General features: G+C 33.9%; 1 protein-coding gene across 1 annotated transcript in view; it reads right to left on the reverse strand.

The window, feature by feature from the left end:
* Window positions 1-1,972: 1,972 nt before the first annotated feature.
* The window catches only part of LOC121415194 (sodium/potassium/calcium exchanger 2-like), a 48,572-nt gene continuing 37,222 nt past the window's right edge, over window positions 1,973-13,322 (reverse strand). Inside the window, exon 3 of the mRNA XM_041608358.1 lies at window positions 1,973-2,768. Coding sequence (XP_041464292.1) covers window positions 2,607-2,768 — 162 coding nt within the window. The 3' untranslated portion in view covers window positions 1,973-2,606. The remainder of the gene's footprint in view (window positions 2,769-13,322) is intronic.

Consider the following 13,322-nt stretch of genomic DNA (forward strand, 5'->3'; position numbering starts at 1 on the left):
CCCCATCTTTCTCTCCCACAAATACCCACACATACATTACATACTCTTTCTCTCTATCTGCCCCTCTCTATTACACACTCTCTCTCCCTCTCTGTCTTTCCCTCCCCCTATATTTCTCACATTTCCCTCTACTTTGAAATATCATTTGTTATCCACTGCATCTACACTTGCTCTCTGTTACAATACTTAAGTGCCAGTGCATTCCACTTTACCATGAGACATGCATGCCTTTACCCTCTCTGCCCACTTCCATCAAGACGGAGCTCTCCCCAAGACATCTCGTCCGAATAATTGAAGGCGACGGCCGAGAGTTAAATATTGAGGAAGATCACCCCCACAGCTACGATCATATATAAAGAGCAATCCTTTATGGGCATCGTATTCACAATAAAGAAAACCCCTTGGGCCTATATGTCATGCTTTCCAGTGCGGAGTTAAACTTGTGAGTGGTTGGCTTGGGAATGTGTCAGCTGACACAACAAAAGCACGAGCTGACCAACCAAAATTATTTCCATATTTTTAAAAGATAGTCAATATACTAAATAGTTGGGTTTTATGATTTTCACTGAACTTCTGTTTTCAATATGGAGCAACTTTTGAAATTATTTGCAGACAATCAAATTAACATTTAAAAGTTGGTTTCATTTAAAGCAATAGCTCTAATTGCATGTCTCTGTGAATAAACTAACTTATTTGTGGAGGAGTAAACAAACTTTACCAATATAAAGAGATAGAGTTTTATGACAAAAACATTCCTAGAAATATATAGAGCAAGACTAAACAAAAAATTATAAGTGCGGATACAACACAACAAATGAAAAATAGCATAACTATAAATTTGAAAGAAGCATCCAATGTTATGTAACTAATGTCATTTTAAGACAGTTTTATCCACACAATTATACAAAATGAACTTAAACAAAACAACTGGACCACTATTAATATTTCTATTTATAAATTAAAAAAAATTAAGTGCCAAATAATTCTGGTTTGAAATAAATTGTCATCCTCTCTTCTCAGATTATCAGGTTATTTTTCAAACATTAATCAATGTACATGCAAACATACATCTGTGTGGCAAATTTCATCATGCTCAATTTTCCAATGCTTCAATCATTTCACATCATTTGGCTTGCTAAAATTGTATAAGAACTTCATAGATTCAGATCTTAGATCTACATGATGATATCTTATTAATTCACCTTTATTTGAAATACATGCTCTTAAAACATTTGCTTCCTGAAACTCAGTTCAATTAAGTCCCTGGGCAATTATTGCAAATTAATTAATACAAATATATGTATGTCTATATACACATCTACAGATAACAAAGCATAGAACTTGAACAAAATGCAAAAATGCTGTAAGCATCCTAAGAAAAGAAAAGAAAAAACAAAAATCTTATGTATCACACAAAATAATTAGAGGAAAAATGCTTTATCTGGAAATATGAGACCCCATCTTTTTCTTTTTTTATAGTTCAACTTTTGAAGGATTATATTGAATTAAAAACATGTTTTCATTTGGAATAGATGAAATAAGCTTAAAGTTTCTTGTTTAGAATTATCTTAAATTTGAGAACAAGTTTACAAGCAACAAGTTTTGAAATATAAGATTTATTTTTTCTATCTTTCTTTCATTTTCATGTGATATGTTTAGATTTATTTTTATTTGTGAAACCAACCCCTGGGGTAATCTTAGTTAAAACATGGACCTACTACATGGTTAAAATGACTGAATTTCCTTTTTTTTTCAAAATATATAAGCATGTGGTGTTAAAACTGACACCAGTTGGTGTTAATAGAGGACCACACATTGAGGGGTTAAAATTACACCTTAGAGATTGAACATAACACCAAAGAGTGTAAATGTAACAACCACAGGTGTTGTAACTACACCTATAGGTGTTAAACTAACACTGTCAATTTAACACCGGTGTAAAAAAAACTAGAGTAGTCCTCTACATGTATGTACACTGGTTAACACCACAGTTTTTGCTGTGCAAGGAGGGGGGGAAATGTGGGGGCTATTTTTTTATTTCACCACCCAAACTTTGTTTCATTGTTTGTGGGAAAATTTCGTCAACTCCTTTTGGCAGTGAATTCACCCGGCATCCCATGTAATGAATTATTTTGATCATAAGAAAGCAACATCTTTAAAGGCCTTATAATATAAGTGCAATGTCAAAAGGGCTTAAAAGGTAGAAAGGTATTTAGAATATGCGAGATAACTAACAGAACAAGAAGAACTTCAAACTTCTGTGGAAAACTCATAAGGAGAAATGTAAATGAAAATTAGTTGGCGTACAGAGGAAGAGAGATAGCGAGATCATAACTTTATAGTCAAAATGTTAATAAAATAGATAAAATACTGAGCAACTATAAAAAACCAATATCAACTTAGGAGAACAACTCAAAGAAATGTTTAGATTCATTAGTTGTTAGTTCAGAGAGAGAGAGAGATCAGAAATTTCAATTTAAACAATGTCTCAAAGAAGAAAATGGAATCGTTAGAAAGCAATTCAACCACATCTTAAAATGGAATTGAAGGAGAATTGCATAACAAATAATTGTGTGATATTGAACAAGAGAAAATCACACAAGAAATTAGTCTACAAGACAGGCTGGAACTCTGTAGTGAAAAAAAGAATAAACTGTGCAGCAGCAGAGCCAGAGAGAGCAGAGAAGAAAATCTCCACTAAAGAAGACCAACACTTCTAATTCAATCCAACTTACCGTTTTCACCTCGTGTTGAATAATAGGAGGAATCTAAAAATATAACGAGCAAAAAAATGTGGAAATCAGTTTAATTTTGAATCGTTTATCATCCTCGCATAAAAGTTTTCCAACAGCATTGGGAGTGCCCAAAGGAATATAAACAGTAAAAATGGCGTTTAAAGTGTAGAATACGTTGTTTACTATATGAATCCTATAGTCATTAGTTGTTTAAACAGTCTGAACAAGTATCTAAAATCTTAATTAACAAAGTTTAACTTAAATATCAAATTCTCAATAAGTTAGGCATGTTTGTTTAAGATTAAACAGGGGTGTATAAAAAAATTGAACAGCATTTTTCTGTTTTGCCACTTAATTACTAGGAATTAACAATGCTCAAACTATACTTTACATATGACTTTATGTCAATTACGGAAATACATTGTCAATGGAAGTCACTGAAGCCTGGAAACCCAGTAAAGAAAAAAAGATAGCACATTGTCTAAGCCTCTCACTCTAACAACAAGTTGTTTAAACTTTTTTATTGTTCAAACTTTTTAAACAACTTGTTTAAAAGTTTAAACAGCCATTTACAGTGTAGGTAAAATTACTTGAATGTATATTGTGTTTCTTGGCCACAACAAAAGCATTGTTTGAGAAACTGGAAAGAATCAAGAGTGCATTTCCAAGAAAGCTAATAAAAAGCAAGAGGAAATTGTTGTGATGTACACTGCAGTATTAATGTATAAAACTGGGATATTATTATATTATCATTACGTTTTGGTGATTTCATTAAACAGAAATAGCAGCATCCTTCTATTAAGCATAGGTCTACATGTTTATTCAGACTAAAAAACCTCCAGGTATTCTTCATTTAACATTGGACCGATTTAAGCAAATGAAAATTAACCATTAACACAATTCCTTTAAAATACTCATGAGAGAATATCTGAAGCAAAAACAAATTGTGTTTTGTGATTTTTATACAATACATGGAATATCAAAACCACATTGCATATTAGCTGGTTTATTTTTAGTAAGAGGTATTATGGAATAATACTTTTCTTACATCATGAACAGTTGTATTGCGTTTTGTGCTTGTGCGAGTACACGTGCAGCGGTTTAGTAAAGTTAAAAACGACTGGACTTGACATAATTCCTAATCCATTGACTACTGGAACCAGGCTATTCCTCTATAATTCCTCTACAGTGTGTATCAAAAAAAAGTTTACACTTTGAAAAAATCCTGTAAAATTACACATTTTTAATATCCTGAAGATTTTTCCACATTCTAACATTCTGACAAAACTTTTACTTTCATTGGATAGACGAGACCCTAACCCAAGATTATATGTGAAAAAATTACCCACATGTTGTATATTTTTTAATTCCCAGGGCTTTTTCAAAGTGTAAACTTTTTTGATACGCACTGTATAAAGTCTATGACCTGTATTCTGAAAACTGGTTTATCTTAATATGGTGGTATAACCCTGTGCTATAATTATGGGAAGCTGAAGATGTCAAAATTTTTAACACATTTACTTGTAGACTCTTTCACCAGGCTATAGTGGCGAAGAAAAGTAATTTTGCTATTATTCCCAGTTATTTATAAAACAATTAATATGTATGATCTGTTAAATTGAATCTGTACTAGTACAGATTTATGTCACAATTGGCTATCCATATTTAAATCCCAACTTTAGACATTTAAACCAGACCTTAGAATATGGGCCTATCGTGTTGGAGATATATAGTTCGGTAGTGCATGGAGAGGGTAAATCAAACACCAAAGTAACAAAAAGCTCCTTGAAATTCTTTCGGTGCAACGTTCAAGTGATAAAAATAAAACTATTGACAAATAAAATCAGTCCCAACTCATGAGAACTTCTCTCTGACCTAAAATCTTCATCTTCATCTCCATCCTTTTCTTTCTCTCTGTTCATTAATCCATGTTTAATAGGTACATGTAGTTGTGGGTAACCTACCCTTTTTTCACATATGAAAAAAAAAAGAAAAATGTCAGAGATGACAAAAAGATAATTTATCTTTCAATTTTTCCCTTCCACTGGGAAATTTATCTTGAAAAGAAATTAAGGACGATTGTAAAAAAATAGTCTTCACAACCTTATAGGTCTTAGAAAAATCAAACGCAAATTCCCAACAACGTGGTATTAAAAGCAGATGCTGCCATGGCAACTGGCCATATATTGCAAACGATCACGTGACATTATAAAGTCTTGGGTTTGCCCGAAATAAAAGGCGTCGGTGACACCATGTCAACCGGGAAAACAAAATATAAAAATCATCCTATTGATAAAGAGAGGAAAAGTGAATGAAAAGAGATAAACATCAAACGACGGGGCTCCCTCAGAGCCATTCTTACGCCGGCTGAGACGACGTATTGATGTTTAGACTGACAAGTCGATCCGTATAATGGCAATTTTTGAAATTGATATTTGGCTGGCGGACCTTGCCAAGGGATCCATACTTTTAAATTAAATTGGAAGCAGTTTGTGAATTTATCATCTTTCCTTTGATGTTTGGGCCTTGATTATTGAACTGGGAGTCGGGAGGGAAGATAGGGGATAATCGGATAGAAATTGAAAAGTAATTGCATGTACACTAAAGGTACACTGAGGTTATCATGCTTTGAGAGCTGCTTTGTTCTGTAGTCTAACTTCTTGAATCCTGTTTCATTATATGCCCATTTTGCTAATTTTTACACCAAAAATATAACAATTATATCCTTTATTAGAAATTCACCGTTGCTATGTTTTGGTATAAACTTATCATATAGTCATTTAAATTTTTGATAGAATAGTATGATTCTATGAAGTTGAAATTGGATCGATTTTCACAGTTTATTCAAGTTGTCTTCTACACTGTCTGCACGTTGAATTAGGTTGAATTAATGATTATAAAACCTATACAAGCCTACAGTATGTAAAGTTTATATATATATATATATATATATATATATATATATATATCAACAGCAAGTTTAGTAAAATTGGGATCTCTGTAGCATAATAGTTTGTTTCATGCAACTAGTAATAACTTGTTTTATTAATGGATATTGTCACACATGTTGATTGGCATATTTAGAAATACATGTACAGCTGTACAGAGCAAAATTTTGAGTTTTGGTATACTAGTACACCAGCAACAGTAGACCTATTGCAACTTTGCAAATAAAGAAAAAAAAAGCGTTTATTAATTTTACTCTGTTGGTAAATTGGTTAAATGAGTTGGTGGATAATTGCATTCTAATTCAATTCCAGGATCAATGACATTTACACACATAAGTTATTGAATCAAACTTAGCAACACTCCTATCTAATCACTTGTTTTTCTTACTTTTCATCCGATTTTGATGATTTTTTTCAGTGTCACGCTAGTTGGATTTTTCTCCTTCTATTCAAATCAACTTTTTGCTGGGATGGACTTGTCCTTTAAGTTGCACAAGGAGGACTGTAAAACTGAGACCAATTTTGAAAGGAATACTGTATCAATTCAGGAAAAATTCAAATACACTGTATTTCTGGTCAATGACAAGCCAATGGCACATCGTTAGATAAGATGAGGGGGCAATCATGAACATCACACACCCAGGAAAGCGCATGACAGGTTCCCCATTGCGTGCATCTATCCAACGAGCAGGCAAAGCCAGGAACAAAGAAACACGATCCGTACGTCATCGCCTGGCAAACATTTTACCTAAATTGTAAGGCAACATCTCGTGGGTAAAACGAGCCTAAAATGACACAAAAAAGGGGTAATCAATACATCAAGCTGACTTTGTATTGCCTACATGTACGTTATTCTTCTCTCACCTACAGATGTCACGGTTGCTCAGTGCCAACTTGGTCTGAGAAAAGTTTTTGTTCTCTATATTCAGCAAAATTAATCAAACAATTATTGGGTAGACGTGATATTGAAGTAAAGAGTTTCTTCCCTCCATATATTTTTTGTAAGGGCGTGCTTCTATATTCGCCAATTGATTAGAAGAAAAGTTTAAAAATAAAAATATGACCACTGTATGCAAGTTCTTTAGTAATGTCATGACTTAGCTAAATGATTATACCAATAGTTTTACAAAGTATTCTATCATTGCACTTGCTCGTACAGTGACTAACCCATAATTGTAAAAATAAATAAATGATTGGATTCATCAATCAAATTTTTTAAAATTATATCAGTATCACTGCCAAGATTTTCACTCTGTCATACATGTCCAAATTGAAAATTTTCTTTGACCTCCAGAAAGTTTCATTCAGAGTTACAAAAATTTAATATTCTTAATTCTGATATAGATTCTAGCTTGATATTCATCTGATCTTTGGAATTAAGTCAAAAGAAACTCAAATAATTTGCTTTTCAAACTTTGGGAAAAATCCCCCGTTTCCAATAAATTGATTTCTGGGTCAAGATAACAAATGAATTTAGAAAATTTGATATTTTTTTCAGACCAACTATTTTCATGCACAAATAGGTTTTTCTTTATGTACATTTTAAAAAAAGGTTTTAAGTATATGAAAAAAAAGTCTTTATCAGGATTTGATTTTGAACATAGAAACAAAACGATTGAAACACCCATATAAAATCAAATCACTTAGAAAATATTCCTATGTGTCTTAATGAAGAGGTAAGATTTCTAAAAATCTGGATAAGCCCAAATAAAATCCAATTACTCGGATATAGTTTCTTATGTTGATGAACTTAAGGTAAATAATAGTTGCCCTAGATTCCCAATATAATCTATCAGGAATCTTGACTAAAGGATCACCCTGCCTGTATCATCGCTTCCTCCTTTATTAAAATGAAAATGAGAAATTGTGACCTTTGACCTACAAGCAAGGAGGATAAACCTTCCGCAAATCAATCCACTTTATAAGATTCTTTGAGATTATCATAATTATATGTCCCCTCCTCAATGGCTCCTCTTTTATCTCCTTCCATCCGAGTCCATTCTAATGTCTTCTGAACAAGATCTGACAAGCATTACAACCTACCGCGGTTCCATACAACCCCGAACGTCACTACTACCTATATTACATCTAGCCATATACAGCACAGGATGGTCTTCTACAATAATGACACAGTCCCCATGGCAACCTGTTTTCCATTGCAGCCAGTCTCGCGCTGCAATGGATGCTACAATGCGCCAGGTAAAGGATAAATCCAATGCGAGGTTGCAATTGCACTGACTAGTGAAAGGAACAATTGAAAGTGGTTGCCATTATAAACAAATAAAGTCTCATCATGCCCTAACCCAATGAGTTGGCATCCTTGCCCTCTCGTTTGCAAAAAAAATTGTTCTAATTTTTCATTAAGATCATCTTCAGATGATGCGCAAGTTTAGAATGCTGTGTTTTGTGCCCTATGTGTGTATGTTTCATGGATAACTTAATGATGTATAATTCACAACTAACCTATTTATTATTACATTCAATCTTGTGCATGTTTTATGTTCATGGGGATATGTAATCAATGATGATTGATAGCATTAATTATGTATTCCTGCTGAAAAGGAGTTTTTGGTTGCCATAAAGACAAATTTCATCTTAAAGTACACACATTTGTAGACCAATATCTTCCGTCTCTGCAATATAATTTTTTTGCCAAACTGTGTTGGCTACATTTAAACAAATCCCCAGCAAAGACAGCTATTCCTGTCAAACAAATTAGTTGCTTCCTGAATTCATTATACTGTATAGAGATTACTTATGAAACAATACATGTAGAGTAAAACAAGATTGACACTCAATTTATTTCAATTCAATTAACAATCTGATTTGAGATGCATAATTTCATTTAAAGGATTTAAAATAATGTATGAGCAGGGTCTATCTGTAACACCAAGCACTTCCAGTTTCTATTATTTTACATTTGATTTCAATTATCTATTTTGTCGTAGTATTTCAAGGAAAGTCAGGAAATTGAAATCACACTTTGTATTTTGATTCAATAATAAATGCAGGAACTCTTGATAAAATGGGAATAAAAATACTAATTACTGCACCTTTTTCTTTGTTCTTTCTGTCAAAAAAATTCAATTGACTCTCCACGACGACAGTAGGTGGTAAATTACCCATTATCCTTTTCCAGATGGTGAGATATTATATTGAGTATACATGTGTAGGACTACAGGAGTGCATCTTGAATTCATATCATCGTAAATTGTTGCAATTATTGAATATGACGGCATAAAGAATGAGAAATGAATCTACAGGGACCGATGATGATAAAACAGAAGTGATAGGAAAATCCCAAATTCATATGAGGACGAAGTAGGTCAACTAGCTCCTTGCGGTTACGATAGCAAACTTGTTAAATTAGTCTGCAGGCACAGACCCATGTTTTCACAACTCGCATAGTGCATAACGCAGAGTCTGAAGTAGTGAGACTACATGTAGATTAACTAAGTACTGTAGCTGACTCTTACATGTATTTGACGGTTACACTTCATAATTCCGAAGGTTCTTTATTCCGAAGGTACGTAAATTCCGAAACATGTAAATTGCCTATACCTCCATGTTCGTTAATCCAAAAACATAAAAGGGTTCGTTTCTCTGAACATTTGTGGCGTTATTCCGAAGGTTCGATAATCCGAAAACGAAATGAGGTTCGATGTTTCGGAGGTTCGTTAGTCCGAAAACCAAATAAGGTTCATTGCTCCGAAGGTTCGTTGTTCCGAAGGTTCGTTAGTCCGAAAACGAAATAAGGTTCATTAATCATTACGTTTTCGGACTAACGAACCTTCAGAATTACGAACCTCATTTTGTTTTCGGATAAACGAACCTTCGGAATTACGAACCTCACTTTGTTTTCGGACGAACGAACCTTCGTAATTACGAACCTCATTTCGTTTTCGGACTTACGAATCTTGTGAATTACGAACCTTCGAAAATGCAAACCTTTGGAATAACGAACCTTCGGAATATCCGAACCTTTGAAATAACGAAGCTTCGGAATTACAAATGTATGCGGTATTTGACACACATAGAGCCTATGCTGTCTAGTCTTCATTCTAGAAATGGTATAATTGGCTAAAAATGTCGACTATGGGACTGTAAAGTCCTGTAAAATTACAGCTTTAAATGGTACAGAACTGGCAGACGCCATCTGGAAATGCCTCTACACAAAATACTAGATGGGCAAAAAATAAATTCATCTCTCGTGGTCAATGGTTATGACCATTATCATAAAAAATAAGTTATAGGCCTGTTTTTTTTATATCAATTGCTGTTAATTTTATGTCATAGATTTGTGATGATGGTATATTCATTATTTCACATTATTTTTTTATCATTTTGATTGAGGTACTGTATGTACTAAAGATAAACAATATATTCATGAATCATACATGTAGGTGCATGAATATATTGCAAGTGGAATAAAGGACTTTTCTGAGAATAAATTTACATTTTTTCTTCTGTTGAATGAAAACTAAGCTGAAAGCATAAATGAAGGGATCTGGATTTTACTTTTTGTTGTTCATTTAAGAGTAAAAGAAACCTTCCTTAAAATCGTACAGAATGTTCAAAACTATTAAGCAAAAAAAACAAAGCAGGCTTTTCTAAAAAAAAATCCTTTTTTTTTCTTCTTTGGGTGGTGGGTGAATATCTTTAATTAAACAAAACTATTAAAGACCTGTAGTTTTTTTTCTATTTTAGAAATACCTTGATTGACAATGGCTGCAAATAACATGGTACATTGTAGGATTTTTTAAATCTTATATTTAAATGTATTATAATCTTTAAAAAATAAACACCATGGTCTCTTGCACATCATTTTGAAACCACCACAAGCATGGGGAATTGTTATTACTCAAATACCGCAAACATATCAGGTTTTGAAGTGACTCATCATATGAAAAAAAACACTTATCATTTTTTCTACTTCAGACAGTTTGAAGTGTCTCTATCATACATAGATTCCATAAAGCTTGTATTATAATTTATCATTCTTAATGTACCATAATTAATCATTCTTCGTGTACATGAATGTCTACATGAGTAATCCGCAGACCTTATATCTGGTGCCAGGCAAATACGTTGTAATGCATTAGCCATAAAAATTAAAGATATTTTTGACAAGACTAGGATATATTCAGCATGAAATGGGGTATATTTAGCTTATGTAAATAGAGCACAGTTCAAACCTGTGCAACATGTAGATCCTGCTCATGATATATGATGGTCATAAAACCACTAAAGATAATAAATGCCTCCTTTTTCCCCCTTTTTGAGCAAGGAGTTACATGTACAAGCAAATGACATATACTGTATCTATGTTTTTTGTGTTTGTGATATTATATTGGACAGTGAACAAACATTGCCATTTCTAATATCTCTGTGTATAACGCCAACCTTGTGAAGCAATCGCAACTGGCGGCAGTGAGATAATAAAAAGCCTTCTATTTCATTAATTTGATTTCAAGCGCAGAGCCTTTTTTTTCGTTCATTTCTTCTGCTACTAATCACTGAGAATATTACATCTAAAAGAAGAAAGCATCAATGAGAAAAAGGCCGATTAAAAATTTGAAGAGAATAATTATAGAAATTACATTATAAGACTCGAGCCTTTGAGGGTATTCAATTCCGCGGGTGACGAGTTGTTTTATGTATGACCCGTAAGTGTTAGTTCGCAATGCTGAAACAAAGGAATGGGCCCTCCTGCTGAACATCCTATCTGCAGGACATGCATGGGATAACTGTCCAAGAAACAAAGACGAGTACACTGATGAATCAAGACACCAAGATCTAACCATCGAGCTATTAAACATAGCTCCATGCAAGATCTAACCAAGGTATCAATGTGCTGTTCTGTTCTCTTTTACTGCATTGGTCGCTTTTTATATGGAGGGAGATCCCACCTAGAAGTCCTGGTCACACCGCCCGAGCGTTGTTGGAGTGGTCGTGGAGCGGAGAGAAAAAATCATCACCGCTCGCTACCGATCACCATTTTTTATTTCGATTGTTGTTTTTGTTTTAGATTTTTTCCCCAATTTTGTGAGCGAAATTCGACCCCCTCTCCCTACCGCTCCACGACCGCTCCAACAACGCTCGGGCGGTGTGACCAGGCCGTTAAATGCTTTGCATGTATGTATTGGAACTGATTAGTCACAGGGGCTTGTAATTGTCTCTCACAGAAGCATTGCTTTTTTTTAAATAGCAAGCCCCTTTATTCCATTTCATAAGCCAAAGACACTTGTTCTCCTCAGTTCCCATCTATCCTTTCTTCTATTGACATTGACGTCAGTCTTTGTGATATTTTGACTCTGTTACTTTGATTGTACTATCCCTGATGGAAAGGACAAAGTTGGGGCCTGTATTCTGAAGTCAGGTTTAACTTTAGACCACGGTCTAACTCTGTGCTAAAATTATGCACCCCAAAATGCACAAATTCTGTTAATATTATATATTTCTGATTATATATTCCTTAATATAAATTTCAAATATTCAGTCTATCTTTTTTAAGACATGTATATTTGTACACAATATGACAACTTCTTATACATGTAGATCAGTGGCAGGTCTAGGGATCCCCTCCCCCCTTCAGAGCCATAGTCAAAATTTTTAATGTAAATATGGCGTTCATAAACAAGTGTGCTCCCTTCTCAGAGTCACAGCAAAAAAATTTAATGGAAATATGTTGTTCGTACAGTTGAGGACCATTTTTTTTCTTGTAGGGAAAATGTGTCCCCCCCCCTTTTTTTGGAAAATCCTGGATCCATCCCTGATGTTGATTGTACAAACAGCGCCTTTAACATCCGCAGCAACAACAGATGATTATAAGAGAATTGAGAAGGAATTATAATATTCCTCCGAATGCTGCTGTAATCCTCTTACGGCCATAAGCTTCTTCTATCCAGCCCTACTTGCTAAATGAAGCATAAGATGGGGGATGAATATTTTCAAACCATCTTATAGAAGAATCCCCTCCAATGATGGCATCCTCCTCACAAGACGACATCTTGGGTATCTAAGCGTCATCTCCCGTCTCTTATTAGATTTGAGAGAATGCATGGCTTCTAATCATTTGATTTAACTGCTTTTCCCCATACATGTACTTCTGTTGAAGTATGGACTGAATATACATTCAGATATCATTGGTCCACAAGGGGTTCTATCTCCTGTTTCCTTGTATTAAAGAAGAAGTATGGTTTGAAAAACACACCTACGCATCATTATGACGGTTCCTACGTGAAAACATACAAGAAATACATGTAGCGAAGACAAGGAAATCTTCCTACATGTATTCTATTCAGTTTCCTTTCAAAAAGTATGGCTCAAAGCAATGCACAGATGCACTTATATGCATCATTATGAAGGTTTCTATCTGAAAAGACACGAGAAAAACAAAATAGAAATCTTCTACCCATTTCATGTCCTATATGTAGATAAAAATAAGCCTGATTATGTATTCCTCACAAGGTTCCTTTCAAAAAGTCTGGTTAAAAAACAAACGCACATACGCATCATGATGACAGTTTCTAAGTACATGTGAAAACTTACAAGAAAACAAAAAGTTCTAACCATGTTATGTCCTGCAAGTAGATGAAAATAAGTCTGATTTAGAATATTCCGTATTTCTATAAAGCTT

This window comes from Lytechinus variegatus, chromosome 5 (genome assembly GCF_018143015.1).
Source record: "Lytechinus variegatus isolate NC3 chromosome 5, Lvar_3.0, whole genome shotgun sequence".
Classification (NCBI taxonomy): Eukaryota; Metazoa; Echinodermata; class Echinoidea; order Temnopleuroida; family Toxopneustidae; genus Lytechinus; species Lytechinus variegatus.